The 19,202-nt window shown below is 55.7% G+C and overlaps 1 protein-coding gene across 2 annotated transcripts in view; it reads right to left on the reverse strand.

Moving 5' to 3' along the window:
- IKBKB (inhibitor of nuclear factor kappa B kinase subunit beta) overlaps nt 1–17,534 on the reverse strand; it is a 51,954-nt gene extending 34,420 nt beyond the window's left edge. For both annotated transcript variants that reach the window (XM_068970001.1, XM_068970000.1), the window contains exons 1-4: nt 17,457–17,534; nt 16,839–16,961; nt 4,378–4,472; nt 2,592–2,709 (exon numbers count right to left, since the gene is read on the reverse strand). In XM_068970001.1, coding sequence (XP_068826102.1) covers nt 2,592–2,709; nt 4,378–4,472; nt 16,839–16,943 — 318 coding nt within the window. In that variant the 5' untranslated portion in view covers nt 16,944–16,961; nt 17,457–17,534. The remainder of the gene's footprint in view (nt 1–2,591; nt 2,710–4,377; nt 4,473–16,838; nt 16,962–17,456) is intronic.
- Between the last annotated feature and the right edge of the window lie 1,668 nt (nt 17,535–19,202).

The raw sequence follows: 19,202 nt of genomic DNA on the forward strand, positions 1-19,202 counted from the left end.
GAAGAAGGAGGCCTGCGAGCTCCTGGAGGTGCTCACGTGTGCGACCCTGACCCTGAGCCATTCTCGGAGCCTCACCTGAGCCACGGTCGCGGGGGAGTGGGCGCAGCCGGAGCTCAGCCACTGCTGATCCACTGCTCCCAAGAGCCCTGGGGACCCACTGAAGCCCTCCTTCCGACCCTTTCCCCTTGCCCTCGGTGGGGATGACAGCAGGGACCACGTGGCAAGCACTCACCACAGGCCGGCACCAGGATGGAGCTGGAAGAGCGGTGGGAAGCACACGATGCTGGGTGCAGAACGGCCGAGCGTGGGTACAGTGTCACCTGGCTGTCCTGCCCCCAAGCCCCATCCCTGCCCCCAACCTGCCCACCTTCTTCCCTAGGGAGGAGTGAGGGGTGTGGATGGAGGCAACCTTGTTTCGGTACAAAGCTAGCTTGCACCCAGAGCCCGCACGGCCCTCGAGCTCTTCGCAGATGGAGAGCCGCGTGGATGCACTCTGTGGAGCCTTCCTGCCCCATCTCAGTGCATACCGCCCTACCCTCCTCTGAGGCCAGCATCGGTGGCCTTCCCGGCTCATGGGTGAAGATGCCAGACCGAAGGGGTCCAGGCGTCTGTCCGCCCCTACAGCCGCCACAGGACGGAGCTGCCTCAGGACACAAGTCCACCTGAGGCTCGGGCCCTCCTGGCCCTGGTGGCCTATCGAGGGTCTCAGTCTGCTGTGAGAAGCCAGCCTCGACTTCAGAAAGAAATTTCCCGACAAGGGGGGCACCAATGCGAAGGAACCCCCACCCCAACATGTGTCCATGAGCTGTTCCCATGTCAGGCACACACGCCTCACTCCTCGGATCACTCACGCATTGGCCAAGCATGTCTCCCCGCCCAGGAGTGCGGATTTTGAACGTTCAGGAGCGGGGAAAGACGGGCCACTCCACTTGGAACCGAGAGGACAGACCCCGGGTGCCGGGGCAGCAGTGCCCCCCCTCTCCCCGATCTCCCCTGGTGACCACGTGGACGCAGGCCCTGTGGGGCGCCACCCCACCTCCGCCGCACCACCCTGCGCCCCGGGCCAGGTCAATCACGCCCCAGTCTGTATCACTCTCTTCCCGGGCAGGCCGGCTCCCCACTGCCCACGAGATGACGTTGGAGGTCCTCCACTGCCGTAAGCTGGTCACCTCCCACCTACTGGCTACGCTGCCCGCTAAGGAGTGTCCACTCAGCTACAAGGACACGGCTTTATCTCCCTAAATAGCTGCAGTTAGTAATCCAGTGGCTGTCAAAGGTTAGGAAAATAAAAGAGGAAAATGGAAGTTCTGTCGAGTCCCTGTTTAGCCTCTGTTATCAGTCCCTGCCTGTGGGCCGTGCCAGCGACTGTGCTCACATCCTGCCCTGACACCCCCGGACAGGCCACCCCCCGGGCGGGAGATGGCCACTTGGGCACATGGGCCTCATGGAAAGTCCCTCTAGAGAGGGACAGCAGCAGGGGCCAGGAGAGCAGCGGGAAAGCAGGCGGCGCTGGCTCTGGGAACGGCCGAGGGGGCACGAGGCACCTGATGGCTGCCCTGCCCACCCACCCCCATCCCTGCCTGCCCACCCCCATCCCTGCCCGCCACCATGCACCTCTTCCAGGGCGAGGAGTGCAGGGATGTGGACAGACAGGCAACCTCTGCAATACAAAGCCGCCTTCTGCCCAGAGCATGCACAGTCCTCCTGCTCTGTCCTCACAGACGGGGCAGGGCCTGCGGCTGGGACCCGCAGGTGAGACCCAGGCTCGGCCGCTGCGGCTGTTGTGGCCCAGCCCCCAACCCTGCCCCTCTGGGGCACGAGGCGGCCCCCTCCACTCGGGGTCCCATCTGTTTCCCCTGCATCACGGGGCTGCTCACGAGGCCATGAGTAAGAGCAGGTCGTGGTACCGTTTCAGAGATGGGACACACGGCCCCCCGGGACCCACCCCGTGGCGCGTGTTCTCATACAGAGGCGTGCAGACGTGGCGGGAAGGCAGGCGGGGAGCAGAGCCCAGAAGCTGCGTCAGCGGCAGCTCTGGGTCCCTGGCCCTGCCAGGGCCAAGTCAGTCCCTTCCTGCCCCGCTCTGTGACCTCAGGCAGCCGTGGCTGGGAGAAGCTGTGCTCATGGGGACGGTGGCCAAGGGGCACCAAAGGGCTGACACGGCCGTGTGCAGGTTTGAGGAAGGTCTGTCTGGGGCTGGTCCGGCCCTGCCCTGGACTCTACCAGGTGGCGTTTCCTTGTCACTCGAGGGACAGCCACAGGGTGCACAGCAAGCCCCGCCCTGACCGCCGCGCCCCACTCCAGGGTGCCCACCCGCCCCCAGGCCCCACAGCCTCACCTTGCCCCCCGAGGCCCCGCCCCAGGATGCCCCCACTCAGGGTCCCCGCCCAGGCCCCGCAGCCTCACCTTGCCCCTCCAGGGTGCCCCCGCTCAGCGCCCCCGCCCAGGCCCCGCAGCCTCACCTTGCCCCTCCAGGGTGCCCCCGCTCAGGGAACCCCTGGCCCCGCAGCCTTACCTTGCCCTCCCAGGGCCCCCCCAGGCCCCGCCCCAGGGTGCCCCCCTGCCCCCCGCCCCCGGCCCCGCAGCCTCACCTTGCGCAGGTCCCCGCCCTGACAGTACTCCATCGCCAGCAGGGGCAGGTCGTTGGGAGCCAGGCTCTGCATGCCTTCAGGGACGTCCCGGGCGGCCACCACATTGGGATGGTTCAGCCTAGGGGGGAAGCGGAACAGGTGAGGGGGGCAGACACCGGGCTCACCCCTGCCCCCCAGGGCCTTGAGGTGCCAGGGCCTGGAGAGTAGAAGGATAAGGGCACAGCTGGCCCCTCACCCAGGGCCTGGCAGCGCTCGGTCCGCGCCATGAGCCCTGGTCGTGCAAGGGCCCCGGGGGGCTTGTTTCTCCTCAGAGGCCCCACGGCAGGCCCCCCGCGCTTCCCAACTGCTCTAAAGCAGAGAAAGTGGAGGGACTGCCGACATCATGCCGCTGGGTGGGGACAGGGGGTGTGCGAGGTGTGTGTCTGTGTGTGGAGTGTGGGTGTGTTCGTGGTGTGTTTGTGATGTGTGTATGTGCTGTGTGTGGGGGTGTGTATGTATGTGGAGTGTGGGTGGTGTGTTTGTGGCATGTGTGTCTGTATGGCATGTGTGTGTGGTGTGTGTGTCTGCGGTCTGTGTGTGTGTGGGGGGGTGTATGTGTGTGGTTTGTGTGTCTGTGGAGTGTGGGTGGTGTCTCTGTGCATGTGGCATGTGTGTGTGTTATGTGTGTGGGGTGTGTATGTGGTGTGTGGGGTGTGTATGTGGTGTGTGGGGTGCGTGTCTGTGTGTGGAGTGTGGGCGGTGTGTTTATGTGTGTAGTGTATGTGTGCAATATATATGGTGTTTGTCGTATGTGTGGTGTGCGTCTGTGTGTGCATGTGTGTGTCTTTATGTGGAGTGTTGGTGTGTTCGTGGTGTGTATGGCATGTGTGTGTGGTGCGTGTATGTGGTGTGTGTGGGGGTGTGTCTGTATGCAGAGTGTGGGTGGTGTGTTTGTGGCGTGTGTCTGTATGGCATGTGTGTGTGGTGCGTGTGTTTGCTTGTGTGGTGTGTTTGTGGTGTGTATGTGTGGGGTGTCTGTGGCTTGTGTGTGTGTCTGTACAGCATGTGCGCGTGGTGTGTGTGTCTGTGTCTGCTCGTGTGGTGATGGTGGTGTGTGTGTGTGTGGGGGGGTGTGTGCGTGTGGGGTGTGTGTGGTTTGTGTCTGTGGAGTGTGTGTGGTGTGTTTGTGGCGTGTCTGTGCATGAGGCATGTGTGTGTGTTGTGTGTGAGGGTGTGTCTGCTTGTAGAGTGTGCAGTGTGTGTGCACACGTGCTCCTGCGAACAAGGAAACACCCCCTTCCCCAGGGTGGGGAGGGAGCCCCTGCTGGGCTGTGACTCCCCCACGCCTTCCCAGCTGGGAGGGCAGCCCCCCAGCCCCCCACCCCAGCCCCCTGGAGGAACAGACTCTGGCAAAAGGTTCACAGCAGGGACACTCACCTACCAGCTCAGAACTGGAAACAATGGGGAAAAACGATCTTTGCTGACAGAGAAAACTCGGCATAATGGCTACTTTATATCATATAACAAAGGAAGCCCACCCAGAACCCTCAGCGGGCCGGGTGGTGGGCTGTCACTGCCGCTGCCCCGGCAGCCACCTGCCTGGACAGTCTGGCTGGGACCCTGACACCTCTATCAGGGTATCAGCGCTGGGTCTCACACCTCTTTCTAGAGAGCTGGGGCTGCGGCTCCAGATCCTAAGGCCCTTCTCCAGAGTCACTGCAGCGTCCCCTGGGCCCTGTGGTCCCCCGCCCCCGCGTTCCCCTGCCCCCACAGTCCCACCCAGGGTTGCTGGCGCCCAGACCCTCACCTCCTCATGATCTGGATCTCCAGGCACCAGCGCTCGCGGTTCCGGGGACTGAGCTCCTGCCGGCACTGCTTGATGGCGATCTGCTCGCCCGTCTCCTGCAGAGGACGCACGGGATGATCAGAGACAGCCAAGGGTCAAACCCACAGCTGTCGCCTCTGGGCCCATAACACAGCCCATAACTCAGCTCCAGGCCCCCAAGGCCGGCAGTGTGCCTGCTTAACGGATGGCCCCAAGTCTCCGCCAGCCCGCCTCCAGGCCTGGCCCCTGCTCATCTCTATCCACCCCACATCTGCACCCAGGCCTTGCCCCGTCCCCACCTCCCCCTTGAGACCTCTTTGGAACACTTTTGCCCAAGAGAATCCTCATTCCTTGACTCCTGGCACTACTGGACTTGACCTTGGACCCAAGCAAAAGGCACTTCCCTGTTGCTTCAGCCTAACAGTTAATGCCCTGGCTCCAGGTTTTATGTTTCTCTCACTGGGGGGGTCTCTCTCTCCAGAGAGAAGGCAAGAGCGGTATAGGAGACGGAACACATGCTGATTCAAATCCCAGCACAGCCATTTACCAGCTCTGTGATGCTGGGCGGACCACGGGCTCTGGCTTGGTTTCTCCATCTGTAAGGTGGGAACTCTGACATCCACCTTTCAGGGGTGCCTCAGGGCTGAGCCCCTAGCAGCGTCCAGCCCTTAGCAGGCATTAGGCAACACTCCTGGTGGCAGCCCCACGCAGGCACCGCTGGCATTTAAAACTCCCTGAAGCTGGGCTCTAACCCACCTTTCCATCCTCCTCCTGCGACTCCACCTCGGGCCTCCGATGCCCAGTCAGGCTCAGACTGCTGGCCCGGCCCGTGCCCTCTGGTCTCTGCTCTGAGGCAAGGCCCAGGTGCCCCCCACGGCAGGGTTCCTGCCCTCCTGTTTCAATAGGGCACTCCTTCACAGCACTTACCCACCAAAGACTTATTTTCTGCAGGGTCACAGGGTTACTTTCTCTTTTCTCTGTTACACTATAGGCTTGTCCATCCTCAGGAGTTTAACCTTTAATGCAATAACTGACATAGTGCCCTCCATGGAAGCTTCATGAACGGGAATGAGGGAATCACTACAATTCTTGTGAACTACAGATGGCCTGGGTCCGAGGATTAACTCTTCCCTTCCCCCAGGTGTCCAGGCAGCACCCAGGTCAGCACTTGGCTGCCCCCTCCCGGGCCCCCAGGCCCCTGCATTGAGAGCCCCCTAAGAGCCCACATGCCCTGGGACCAGCCCTGACGTGCAGGGCAGGCAGAGGAGAAATCCAGCAAGAAAAGCCTTCAGAATGGTACCAAAATTCCACTGGGTGTCCTAGAGGCCCCACTGGACCATTTTGTCTGTTTATGAAAACGTGCATTACAAGGAATCCTAAGTCTTGTAAGTGCAGGAATTCATTCGGTCCAGACTGGGAATCAACAGATGCACGTCGAGGTCGTGGCAAGGCCCTCAGAGACACGTGCTTCCTCAGGGCGGCAGATGCCGAGGTCACAGGCCCACCGATCCAGCCACGATCCCTGCAGACCAAGGGCCCGCCCGGGAGCAAAAGGACAGTGGGAGTCAGGGCTCCCCAAGTAGCGCTAGTGGTAAGGAGCCCACCTGCCAGTGCAGGAGACGGAAGAGACCTGGGTTCGATCCCTGGGTGGGGAAGATCCCCTGGAGGAGGAGATGGCAACCCACTCCAGCGTTCTTGCCTGGGAAATCCCTCGGACAGAGGAGCCTGGCGGGCTGCTGCCCACAGCGTCGCTGAGAGTTGAACACGACTGAAGCGACTCAGCACACACGCACGCAGACAAGAAACAGAGTGTCCCCTGGGACGCCTTACTCACTGGTCAGCAGACCCGTCCCTAAAGCCGACATTCACGAATGAAAGCTTCAGGAGTGAGGTGGAGGCATCTTTTGACTGTGACGGCTCCAAGGCCAGAAGCAGATACTTCCAGCACCCCCACCCAGGGCACTCTCCCAAGTGGCTTCTATCAAGTCCCCACAGGGCTGTGGTTAAGCCTCAGTCACAGAGTCACCTTATATGCTTAGTTTTTTTATTTTTTCCAACAGCTCTGAGATATTATTCACACACCATTCAACTCATCCATGGAAACCACACACGCTGATGGTCTGGGGCACATTCAGAGTAACGTGGCCAAAGTCATAGTCGGTTTCAGAGCGCGCTCACCAGGGCCTCCCTGGTGGTCCAGTGGCTGGGACTCGGTGCTCGTGGTGCGGGGGGCCAGGGTTCGGCCCCCGGTCGAGGGTCTAGACCCCACATGCCGCAACTAACAGCTTTACGTGCTGCAACTAAAGGTCCCGCGTGCCACACCAAGACCGAAGATCTCAGCGCCGCAGCTAAGACCCAGCAGCTTCACTCAGTTCAGGTCAGGTCAGTCGCTCAGTCGTGTCTGACTTCGCGACCCCAAGGACTGCAGGACACCAGGCCTCCCTGTCCATTACCAACTCCCGGAGTTTACTCAAGCGACTTCCTTCCCTTTCACTTTTCACTTTCATGCACTGGAGAAGGAAATGGCAACCCACTCCAGTGTTCTTGCCTGGAGAATCCCAGGGACAGGAGAGCCTGGTGGGCTGCTGTCTATGGGGTCACACAGTCGGACACGACTGAAATGACTTAGCAGCAGCAGCATGTCCATTGAGTTGGTGATGCCATCCAACCATCTCATCCTTTGCTGTCCCCTTCTCCTCCCGCCTTCAATCTTTCCCATATCAGGGTCTTTTCCAAGGAGTCAGTTCTTCGCATGAGGTGGCGAAAGTATTGGAGCTTCAGCTTCAGCATCAGTCCTTCCAATGAATATTCAGGACTGATTTCCTTTAGGATGGACTGGTTGGATCTCCTCGAAGTCCAAGGGACTAATTAGTTAATTATTTTAAAAGAGAATATACTCATCATCTCCCAAAGAAATCCCCACCCCCAGGCCTAGACGAGCACACGTCTACATGCTGCCTCTACAGATTTAGCCATCTGGATACTTCACCTAAAGAGGATCGTACAAGACGTGCCTTTTCGTGATGGCCCCCCACCCGGCAGTATTTCGAAGGCTCACCCTCTGGCGGCCCACGCCTGCTCTGAGCCACGCTCCCCAGCATCGCCCACGGCAGCAGGTGCTGACAGCTGGGCTCTGCCACTTCGTCCACCTACTGCGCCATTAGAACCCCGATCTCTGGCCAGGATTCGGAGGTGCCCTTGAAGAAGAGCTGACCTCTTTGAAAAACTGGCAGTCCTGCTGCTCTTGAACCCACCAGGACAGCTGGATGAGCGACCTTGGATGGGTGTCCAGCTAGCACTGCTCAAGAGTTAGGGTGTGTGTCAAGAGGCCACGATTTGTTTCATTGACAAACAGCCAGACTGCGTTACACGAGACTTTCCACCCTCTGCATCGTGCACCTCCCGAATCCCCTGCACTCAGAGTGATTCGAACCTGCTTTCAAGTTTCACTTCCCGTTAGGGTTCAGACTCATTTTTTTGCCCAGTTCTCTGGTAATTCCACCAACAGCCATTCTGATACATGTCTAGAAGCTTGTTTGCAGGTGGGCAGGATCGCACAGAAACCCGAGCTCCAGCAATGAGAGGAGACAGACGGCCATGCTGCAGAGGGAGGTCAGGCCGCCGGGAGTGTCCGCTGGGCACGTGATGTTGAGATGGATGGTTGTTTTAAGCAACTGTACTGCAACTCGTGGTTTGTTACTGCAGGAAGTCTCCTCGAGTTTAAAAATCTGCACCTAGTTTAATATACACGACAGTGCATTCGTTTTCTATCACTGCTACAAGAAACTGCCACTAGCTCGCTGGCTTTAAACACCACCAATTTACTTCCCGATGGTTCTGGAGGTTCAGAAGTCTGGCGAGGGTCTCATGGGACTGAAATCAAGCTGTTGGCGGGCCATGTCCTCTTCAGAGGCCCTAGGGAAGAATGCCCTTCATGTCTGCCCTAGAACCTAGGGTCTGCCTACAACCTGTGGCCCACAGCCCCTTCCTCCAGCTCCAAGCCAGCAGTGACCAGCCCAGCCTTTGCTGGTGCACTGCTGACACCGACTCTCCAGTCTCCCTCGTCACTTTCAGTGACCCCTGTGGTTACACTGAGTCCACCCAGATCGTCCAGGATGAGCTTCCCAACTAAGGTCAGCTGATTAGCAACGCTGATTCCCTCTGCAGCTCAACCTAACACCTTCACAGGCTCAGGGGGTTAGGACGCAGACATCTTGGGAGGGGTCACTATTCTCCTGTGCACCAACAGTACACTTCCTTCATGAAGATGACGGACAGGGCTTCTCTGGTGGACCAGCGGTTAAGGAGCTGTCTTGCAATGTAGGGGACACCAGGCTCGATCCCTGGTCCTGGAAGATCCCACATGCTGTGGAGCAACTAAGCCCGTGCACCGCAACTACTGGGCCTGTGCTCTGGAGCCCACGAGGCGCCATTACTGAAGCCCACGTGCCCAGAGCCTGCGCCCCGCAACAAGAGAAGCTGCCACGGTGAGAAGCCCAGGCACCGCGAGGAAGGGCAGCCCGTGAGGAGCCCAGGCACCGCAATGAAGGGCAGCCCGCACTTGCTGCAACGAGAGAAAAGGCCGAGCAGCAGCGAAGACACTGCACAGCCAAAATAAGTAAGAAAATATATGAATCTTAAAAACATGAGATAAGTCAAACCCAAAGGGTAGACATTAATTGCCTTAGGAAATACTTTATAGAATCCGCCTGCATATACACTGGGTGACTGCAGATAGCTGTGATTTCCTGCCCAATACAAACACCGGAGCTCACACACAGCCGTCACCTGGCCCATCCCAGAATCCACTAATCGACCCTGATACTGGAGATTGATATTAAAGACTAAAGAACAGTCAAACTCAACCTAGAGAGTGAATTTCGTGGCGCGAACACGGAACACACCATGGGGTTAAGTGGGCACAGGCCCCAACACTGAGTGGGCAGCTCAGCATGGTCCTGCGGTGCCAGGAAAAACCCTGCCTTCCCAGGCCTGAGGGTCCCACACAGACAGTCACCTCTTACCCTGCGACACTCTAGGAAGTACTCTAAAACATTCCCATCTTTCCATGATTAATCTTTCACTTGAAAAAGAAACCCAGGTAGAAGGACCTTCTGTGGCTAAACACATACGTTCTCTGGAAAACAAAATTCAATTAATCATGAACAGACTGTGAAGATGATTTTGAAACTCTGGGGGTGTCTGTCCCCAGGTGGCAACAACACGCAGGGTATGGATGACTAACTCTATTTGGCCTGGAATCTCCCAGTCTTGGCTCAGTTCTCTGGAATCCCAGACTTGGCCCGAACCATCTCAGTACCCAACTCCTAGGAAGTTGGGACAAAATTTAAAAGTGGTGTATCTGGAGAAAATAGAGAAAGGGGCCCCAGGATGGTATCTCCATCGAAGGCAGCTGATTATGAAGGTCCTTCAAGTCTCTGCGACCTTTTTGCCTTTTGTGTACACACGTGAGTGTACTCTGAAGTGGGGGCAGCTTGGGGGGACAGGCTCCCCCAGACTCCTTGGACCCCTGGACGGCACTACAGGAGAAGCGAGCTGAAGGCCAGCCTCTGAAGGAGCCGCTGGCCTCCCTGGCGGCCTTTTTCTAATGGCTGGGGGGCCATGAACAGGGAGCCAAGGGGTCTGTCCATACCCTTGGGTCACGAAGCCACCTCCTATTACCAAGGCAATCACTCAACAGGCCTCTGTGGTCTAAGAGGGGGGCTGGAAACACCTTCCGTGTTCCTTCTCGGATCCTCCCTCCCAGATGAGTGTTTCGGGAAGGAGGGCCCAGAGTCAGAAGGCTGAGGTCAGCCAGCTAACTCTGCCCACTCCCTTCGTTTCCAGACCCACCCACAGGAGCTCGGGAGGAAGCAGGTCAGATCACCGATGATCCCTCACGTCTCACCTGGTTAATGTGTGACCTCAACCTCATCACCTAAGCCTCTAGGTCTTTATCCACAAGATGGGGGTGACCATACCCCTTCTGGCACTATTGGTTAAATGAGACAGAGCATGGGGCTCTCGGGGGCTTGGAGCGCGTTCCTCCTTCCTCTCCCCACGCCACCTGCCGCCTCTGCCCCTCGGCACTGCACGCAGCCCATGCTCCGTGCCAAGGCCCTTCAGGCACATCCAGCTCTGCACGACCCCATGGACTGCAGCCTGCCAGGCTCCTCTGCCCACGGGATTCTCCAGGCAGGGATATCCCACCTCCCATCAAATCCTGCCTGAGGATCCTCCTATCACACCCAAGCACGCAGGAGGCGGTGTGGATAAGGCACCCATCACGCCTGGCGATGACACCCTCGCTAAACAAGAGCTGTGACGATTTCTGCACAATCTGGTGCTCGTATTTACACCTGTTTGATATGTTCCTGAGTAGCCATTTCACTCCCTTGACTAGAGCGTGAGCAGAGTAAGTCAGGATCGTCAAAAAGATGGACCCCTGATGGCTCAGGCCAGCGCTCAAAGCCTGTAAGATTTGAAGACACAGGCTGCAGCGAGCGTAGTATCGCCCAGTGAGGGGACAGGGAGAGCTGGCCCTACTTCTCGAGCAGTGACCAGTGTGTCCACAGGGATCAGGCAGCACTTTCCAGCGCGTGGAGGATGTGACAGTAGCAAGGCGTCCTGGGGCGTCTCACTCGTCTAAGACCCAGGATGCCAGTGCTTATGTCTGCAAGGCGCTCTGGAGGCCTTTGGCCCAGACAGGCTGACAGCAGAAGGGATCAGTATCTTAGCTTCTTCCAAATCTACGTGGGAGGCTGTGGCGCAAAGCCCCAAAGCTGCCCACACCAAAGCCGGGACCCAAGCCCGGGTCTGTGTGATGCAAGCTCTCAGTCCTGGAAGAGGTTGCAGCTGAGGTCACTGAGGTCACCTCGTCTTCTCCTTCTCCATTTGTGTCTAAAAAAACATCCTATTGAAAATGCCAGCCCTTCTAGACAGTACTTGGGCTGAAGATTTAAGAGAGTACCCACACAGCAGGGACTGTCGAAGCCCACACTTCGACAAAACACTCAGGGAGGCGGGTGGGGTCATTTGTTCCACTGCCCTTCCTCCCTCCGAAACTCATTCTCAGGGTCTCTGCTTAGCAAGGAAGACCTACATATTCAGTCATCCAAAGTGGGGGTTCTCACTATAGTGCTTCCAAACAGTTTAGACTGACGGTGGACAAAACTCAGCCTTCCCGGGGGTGTCCTTGACCTTGGATCCCCACCTTGGAGAAGCCACAAGCCAGTGGACGAAGCACGAGGCTAGGATTCAAAGAGGAACAGGTTCAGACGATTCTGGCTCCTTTACCTACTAGGAGGGTTCAGCCTCTCTGGGAAGGGGTTAACCTCTCTACACTTCAGTTTCCTCGGATACGAAATGGGAGTAAGAACAACAGTACTCCTGCTGGGGGCTGCCGTGCAGACTGGAGACAAAGCAGGCAAAACGTCTCACCCACGCGGTGTGCTCTCCACAAACGTGGGTCTGATCATTAGGTGTCTCTCTTCCAAATGAGGGTGCCAATGCTTGGGCTCTCTCATGTGACTCCTCTGAGGAAGCAGAAATATTCTCTCTTATGGACAAGGCACATGGAGCGTTAGGAAAACATGCGTGGCTGTCACGTCCAGTAGAATCCGTGACTCCGCCCGACTGGAGTTACATATCTGCCCCTCTCCTGGGTGCCTTCTTCCAGAGGCTTGGTAGGCAAGGGGGTCTCCCAGAGAACCCGCCGCTCATGTTCTGATTGTAGACACTGATGAAAAACCCTCCCCTGAGTACCCAGATCAGCCCAGGGATTTCCCCGATGGGGGAACAGCCCGGGAGGACCTGGAGCGCTTCCTGGACTGAGTCAGGTCACAGCCAAGTGCTCACCACACACCTGCGAACGCTGGACGCCTCCCCCCAGCCCTTCACATCCACCCCACCCCTACCTCCTGCCGCTTGTTACCCTGAAAACAGCTCTTAAATCTGCCCACCTCCACAGCCATCAGCCCCATCCAATCTCACGCCTGGAGTACTCCAGAAACCTCGTAACTGGTCTCCCCAGTGGACGAAGCAGGGTGAGCGGGGTCCCAGTACCACACCCCAAGAGCTGACGGCTAATATCCAGCAATTTGCCAAGAAAGGTGGTCAAGCCACCAGTGGTTTGAAATAAGCCAGGTGGGAGTTGTTACCCGGTAGAAATCAGGATGTCTTTGGGGAGAGCTGACTGCCCCGCCCAGCACTGCCTGGGCCCCTTCCCATGTGTCCCCCCAGCCCAAAGCAGGGCTCCCTGCAGCAGCACCCACCTTCTGCACATCAGCCTCCCTTGCACCCAGCTCCCCCGTCAGCCCACCCACTCACACCCGATGGCCAGGGCCCACCCTTAGCAGGGGCTCTGAACAGGCCGCCCCCTCAGCCTGGACCCTCTTCTCACCCTCCCCACCTGGCCAGCGCCCACCAACCTTCAGGTTGCTTGTTCCTCCCGCCTGGCGATGCCCCCCGGGGCAGCCTTCCCGACCCCCAGTGTAAGGTCTCAGAGCCCTGGGGTCCCTCTCCCAGGCTGTGATGACCATAGTTGGGAACTTACATTTATAATACTTCATTAGTGGTGCTTTCCTTTTTCCAAAAAGGCCTTCATCAAACAGTGGCTGACTCTTGGGCACCCAACAGTACAACAAACTCTATGTACAACATAGAGTTTCTGTGAGGGAACTGGAAGAGGCCCAAAGGCAGACAGGGTCCGGGCTGATGGGAGCCCTCCTCCACAGACACATGGGCTGCGCAGAAAGCTGAGGAGCTCAGGGAGAACCGACCCCTGACTCCACCGGTGGGCCTCGCTGACTGACCTGCTGGAACCCAAAGGGCAGAGGCAGGGAGGGCAGGGTCCCCAGACGGCAGGAGAGCTTGGCTTTTGGTTTGTTTTGTTAAATAAGGTTTTTGAACAGGAGAAGGAATTTGAAATAGAAGACACACACACACTCTCTCTCTCTCCGTACCCCAAGCCGAGAGAGCACACGGGGGCCCCCGGGGGTGGAGAGAGCAGACAGTGGCCCGTCCTGACAGAACTCTCTCTCAAGGAAGCCGAGATGAGGCTGTGGTGGGACGTGGGCTGGAGCCGAGACTCTGAAGGCCCCGGCCCAGGTCTGTGTGGGGCTGAGCAAGGAGCTGAGCTCCGGGAGTTGGTGAGGGACAGGGCGGCCCGGCGTGCTGCAGTCCATGGGGTCACAAAGAGTCAGACACGGCTGAGCAACTGAACTGAACTGGGGAAGAAGCTAGCTCTTCCGTCCTGATGCCAGGGCTCTGCTGCACCCCCCTTCCCTCGCAGCCATGGGGTTTGCTGGCATCGGGAGTTTCCCTGGTGACTTTGAGTAACTACCACCTGCAGGACTGTCCTCTGGCCCCCACGTTCCTCTAGGGGTTGCTCCACCCACTGGGAGCTGCTCCACCCATTCAGAGTTCCATGTCTTCCAGCTGATAGGGGAGGCTGGGGGTCTGAGACGACCTCTGTTGTGACTGGCCGGAGGCCAGCATGACTCTCCCTGCTGGCTGCAGCCAGGCTCCTGGGAATAATCCACCATCTCTTCAAGTCCAGAAAGATGCTGGAGGCCCTTCATTAAAAGTGGGTACCTTCCCTCAAGGGCTTCAGTGTGTCTGAATTTTGGGTTAAGAAGCTAGTATTAGCTATAGGGTAAGTGAGGGTTCCCCAGAGCAGAGGTCTCCAAACTGGGTATAAGCAGGGGTTACTCAAAACAGGAATCAAAAAAAAAAAACACACAGGAAATGAAGCTCTCCCGCTATTAACTGAGCAGCACCACGCTCAGAGTGTCTGTCAGATTGCGCGCCACTTCTGACACTCGGGGGATCCCGAGGACAACGGGCTTTCCAACAGCAGGGGCGGACAGGGGCCGGTGGGGACAGGCCGGAGGCTCCGAGCGCCCCACTTACGTAGAATTACAGACAGTATCATCCGATTTTAATATGTTCAGTTCAGCTACTCAGTCGTGCCCGACTCTGCAACCCCATGGACTGCAGCACGCCAGGGTTCCCTGTCCTTTACCAATTCCCAGAGTTTACTCAAAGTCATGTCCATCGAGTCAGTGATGCCATCCAACCATCTCATCCTCTGGCGTCCCCTTCTGCTCCTGCCTTCAATCTTACCCAGAATAAGGGTCTTTTCCAATGAGTCAGTTCTTCACATCAGGTGGCCAAAGTATTGGAATTTCAGCTTCAGGATCCGTCCTTCCAATGAATATTCAGGACTGATCTCCTTTAGGATGTACCGGTTGGATCTTCTTGAAGTCCAAGGGACTCTCAAGAGTCTTCTCCAATACCCAGTCCAAAAACATCAGTTCTTTGGCACTCAGCTTTCTTTATGGTCCAACTTTCACATCCATACATGGTTACTGGAAAAACCATAGCTTTGACTAGACGGACCTTTGTTGGCAAAGTAATGTCTCTGCTTTTGAATATGTTGTCTAGGTTGGTCATAACTCTTCTTCCAAGGAGCAAGCATCTTTTAATGTCATGGCTGCAATTACCATCTGCAGTGATTTTGAAGCCCCCCAAAATAAAGTCTGACATTGTTTCCGCTGTTTCCCCATCTATTTGCCATGAAGTGATGGGACCGGATGCCATGATCTTAGTTTTCTGAATGCTGAGCTTTAAGCCAACTTTTTCACTCTCCTCTTTCACTTTCATGAAGAGGCTCTTTAGTTCTTCTTCGCTCTCTGCCGTAAGGGTAGTGTCATCTGCATATCTGAGGTTATTGATTATTTCTCCTGGCAATCTTGATTCCAGCTTGTGATTCATCTAGCCCAGCATTTCTCATGATGTACTCTGCATATAAGTTAAATAGGCATGGTGACAATATACAGCCTTGACATACTCCCTTCCCAATTTGGAAACAGTCTGTTGTTCCATGTCCAGTTCTAACTGTTGCTTCCTGACCTGCATACAGATTTCTCAGGAAGCAGGTTAGGTGGTCTGGTATTCCCATCTCTTTCAGAATTTTCCACAGTTTCTTGTGATCCACATAGTCAAAGGCTTTGGCATAGTCAATAAAGCAGATGTTTTTCTGGAACTCTCTTGCTTTTTTGATGATCCAGTGAATGTTGGCAACTTGATCTCAGGTTCCTCTGCCTTTTCTAAATCCAGCTTGAACATCTGCAAATTCATGGTTCATGTACTACTGAAGCCTGACTTGGAGGATTTTGAGCATTATTGTGCTAGCGTGTGAGATGAGTATAGTTGTGCAGTAGTTTGAACATTCTTTGGCATTGCCTTTCTTTGAGATTGGAATGAAAAGTGACCTTTTCCAGTCCTATGGCCACTGCTGAGTTTTCCAAATTTGCTGGCATATTGAGTACAGTACTTTAACAGCATCTTCTTTTAGGATCTGAAACAGCTCAACTGGAATTCCATTACCTCCACTAGCTTTGTTCATAGTGATGCTTCCTAAGGCCCACTTGACTTTGCATTCCAGGATTTTAATAAAAGGACTCTCATAAAATGGATGAGTGGCTTAAAGAGATTCTTGTGGAGAATTTCAGTCCATGTATCACCAGGACAGACAGGAATATGGAAGCCCTAACGCTTGTGGGGTGAAAAATTCACATGTCAAAGACATTAAGAAAACAATGAGGATCTATGAGATGTAAAATCGGCCCAAAGAATTCAAATTATAAAGATTACTTGAAACGTGCATGTTCACCCATCATCCTCAACGATAATTCTCATTTTCACGTGGTTCTGTATAACTCTCACTGTGAGGTATTGCAAACAACACTGGGAAGACACCATAACTGCTAAGTATTTAAAATGGTTTTTAAATTAACTTTTAAAACATTTAAAAATGGTTTATTATTTTTACACTTAAGATTTTTCTAAAGTGTGAAAACATGTTTGCATGTTTCATAACATTTAATACATTAGTACACAATATATTCAGTTCAGTTCAGTTGCTCAGTTGTGTCCGACTCTTCGCAACCCCATGAAATGCAGCACGCCAGGCCTCCCGGTCCATTACCAGCTCCCGGAGTTCACCCAAACTCATGTCCATCGAGTCGGTGATGCCATCCAGCCATCTCATCCTCTGTCATCCCCTTCTCCTCCTGCCCCCAATCCCTCCCAGCATCAGAGTCTTTTCCAATGAGTCAACTACACAATATATTAGTAGGTGATAATATTAGGTTAGCAAAGATATGTAATTTTAAAATATATATTTGAAGCTGAAAACTTAACTTTTTTTTTTTTTTTTTTTACTATTTATTTAGGTGACATAGTCAGTAAAGCTTGGAGACCACTAACCTAGTCAGCTTAGGGGACCTGAGGCTGTCTTCCCAGGCCCTTTCTCTCCCAAGAAGCCCAGGGCCAAGGTGAGCCCCATTCACAGGGTGGGTAGGGGGTGAGACTTAGTCTGCACCCCCTAACCCTGCCGCCCCCCCCCCCCCGGCTCCTCCCAGCAGCACAGAGCCTACCTGATTGTGCCATCGGATGACGTTCCCAAATCCCCCTGTCCCAAGCCGCTCTTTCATTTCCCAGGCCCCACATGTCTGGGTTGGCAGGGAGGGTGACCAGCTCATACTGAAGTCCTGCTAACGCTGCAAGCAATGTGGGGGGCGAGGGGGGGAACAAAAGGTGATGGTTAAGGAAAAGTGGGAAGATGGACAAGGTTAAGAGATGCCACAGCGCTTCGATGGGAAAGAAAAATCGGAACTGATTTTTCATCTCCGTACATAAAAGCAGGTGGCTGGGTCTGGTTTTCGTTTGGGCAGCAAAGTCCTGTCTTTCGCAGCCCCCCATCCACCTCACCCCGAAGTAGCAAGAGGTGGGTGGGGGTCCCCCCCAGGACAGGGCGCCCCCGCACCCAGGACCTGCCAGGGGATCCCCGGGCTGAGCCCCCCGCTCCGGCGCCTCCCCGCTGGCCCCGACTAATCACCGCCGTGTTCCGGGCCCCCGCCCGGCACCACCCCGCCGGGGCCTCCCAGCCCTCCCCGCCCGGGAAGGCACGGATTCGGGGCCGGTCACGCGCGTCTCTGGGAGCCTCGGAGACGGAGGTGCGGGTGACAGCGGGGGCGCCCGCCCGAGGCACTCACCTGGCGGCGGGGCGCGGGCGCCGCCCCGAAGACATGAACGCGCGGGGCCCTCAGAGCCGCGAGACGGGCGCCACTTCCTCAAACACTTCCTGCTCTGACGTCACGGGGCACGTGGGTCGCGGCCTTAAAGGGGCCGCCGGCCCAGACTTCCCCGCCCCTGCCCGGTGACCGACCCTGGGGAAAACGCCCCCGCGCGCTTTAGACGTGCGACTTCTACCTGAGCGCTTTCTGGGACGGGGAAGATGGGGATTTCCTCACCTGCCCCGCAGCCCCGCCCCGGGGTCAGCCTGACCAGGCTTCCTAGACTTTAAAGTAGGGGAATTTCCCGCTCCTCCCCAACTCCCGCTCCCCCTTCCCCGCCCCCCCAGGATGGATTTAGGGGCGGTTTACCAGAATTACTCTGGGGCCCTAGCTTTTCCGGCTGTAATCACTCACCTGGTCTGGAGACTCCTGGGCTCAGATCGAGAATGATAAATCACACCTGTAGTCCCTAGGCGTGACAACCTCCTCTTCCCTCTTGAAAAAAATTAAGAAGAGGGGGAGAAAATCTAATACTGTAACGCAAAACTGCAGGTTCAGCCCCAGTAACGGGCGGAAATTGTGAGACTACCTCTCGGCCTGTTAATCCTTCATCTCCGACCTCCTTGGCATCATGATTTGAGTTTATTATTGAGTTTCTCAGTTCGAGGGCAACATATTAGCAGACAAAGATTGTGTGTATGTGTGTGTGTGTATTATTACTCAAGCAAGGGTAAAGTTTCAAAGGCAATATGAAGATAATAGCTTACTTTACAGAGTGATAGAGTGCTTAATAAGTCGGTCAGTTCAGTTCAGTCGGGTCCAACTCTGTGACCCCTTGGACTGCAGGATGCTAGACTTAGCTGTTCGTCACCAATTCCCGGAGCTTGCTCAAACTCACTTCCATCGAATCAGTGATGCCATCCACCCATCTCATCCTCTGTCATCCCCTCCTCCTCCTGCCTTCAATCTTTCCCAGCATCTGGGTCTTTTCCAGTGAGTCAGTTCTTCACATCAGGTGGCCAAAGTATTGGAGCTTCAGCTTCAGCCATCAGTCCTTCCAATGAATATTCAGGACTGATCTCCTTTAGGATGGACTTGTTGGATCTCTTTGCAGTCCAAGGGACTCTCAAGAGTCTTCTCCAACACCACGGTTCAAAAGCATCAATTCTTCGGCCCTCAGCTTTCTTTACGGTCCAATTCTCACATCCATACATGACTACTGGAAAAACCATAGCCTTGACTGCTGCTGCTGCTGCTGCTGCGTCACTTCAGTCGTGTCTGACTCTGTGCGACCCAGAGACGGCAGCCCACCAGGCTTCCCCGTCCCTGGGATTCTCCAGGCAAGAACACTGGAGCGGGTTGCCATTTCCTTCTCCAGTGCATGAAAGTGAAGAGTGAAAGTGAAGTCGCTCAGTCGTGTCCAACTCCTAGTGACCCCATGGACTGCAGCCTACCACGCTCCTCCGTCCATGGGATTTTCCAGGCAAGAGTACTGGAGTGGGGTGCCATTGCCTTCTCCAGAAGTCTTGACTAGACAGACCTTTGTAAGTGGCTGACACTAAATCTGTACTTCGGTTTCCTCATCCAGTCCTCAAGGCCACCCTATAAATTGGACAATACTGCGTTATTATTATCTCCATTTTACAGATGATAAGACTGAAGCACAGAGAGAAAGTCTTCATCCCAAAGTCACAGGCCTTTAAGTGGATAATTATCTGATGTTCA

This window comes from Capricornis sumatraensis, chromosome 4 (assembly GCF_032405125.1).
Source record: "Capricornis sumatraensis isolate serow.1 chromosome 4, serow.2, whole genome shotgun sequence".
NCBI classification, from domain to species: Eukaryota; Metazoa; Chordata; class Mammalia; order Artiodactyla; family Bovidae; genus Capricornis; species Capricornis sumatraensis.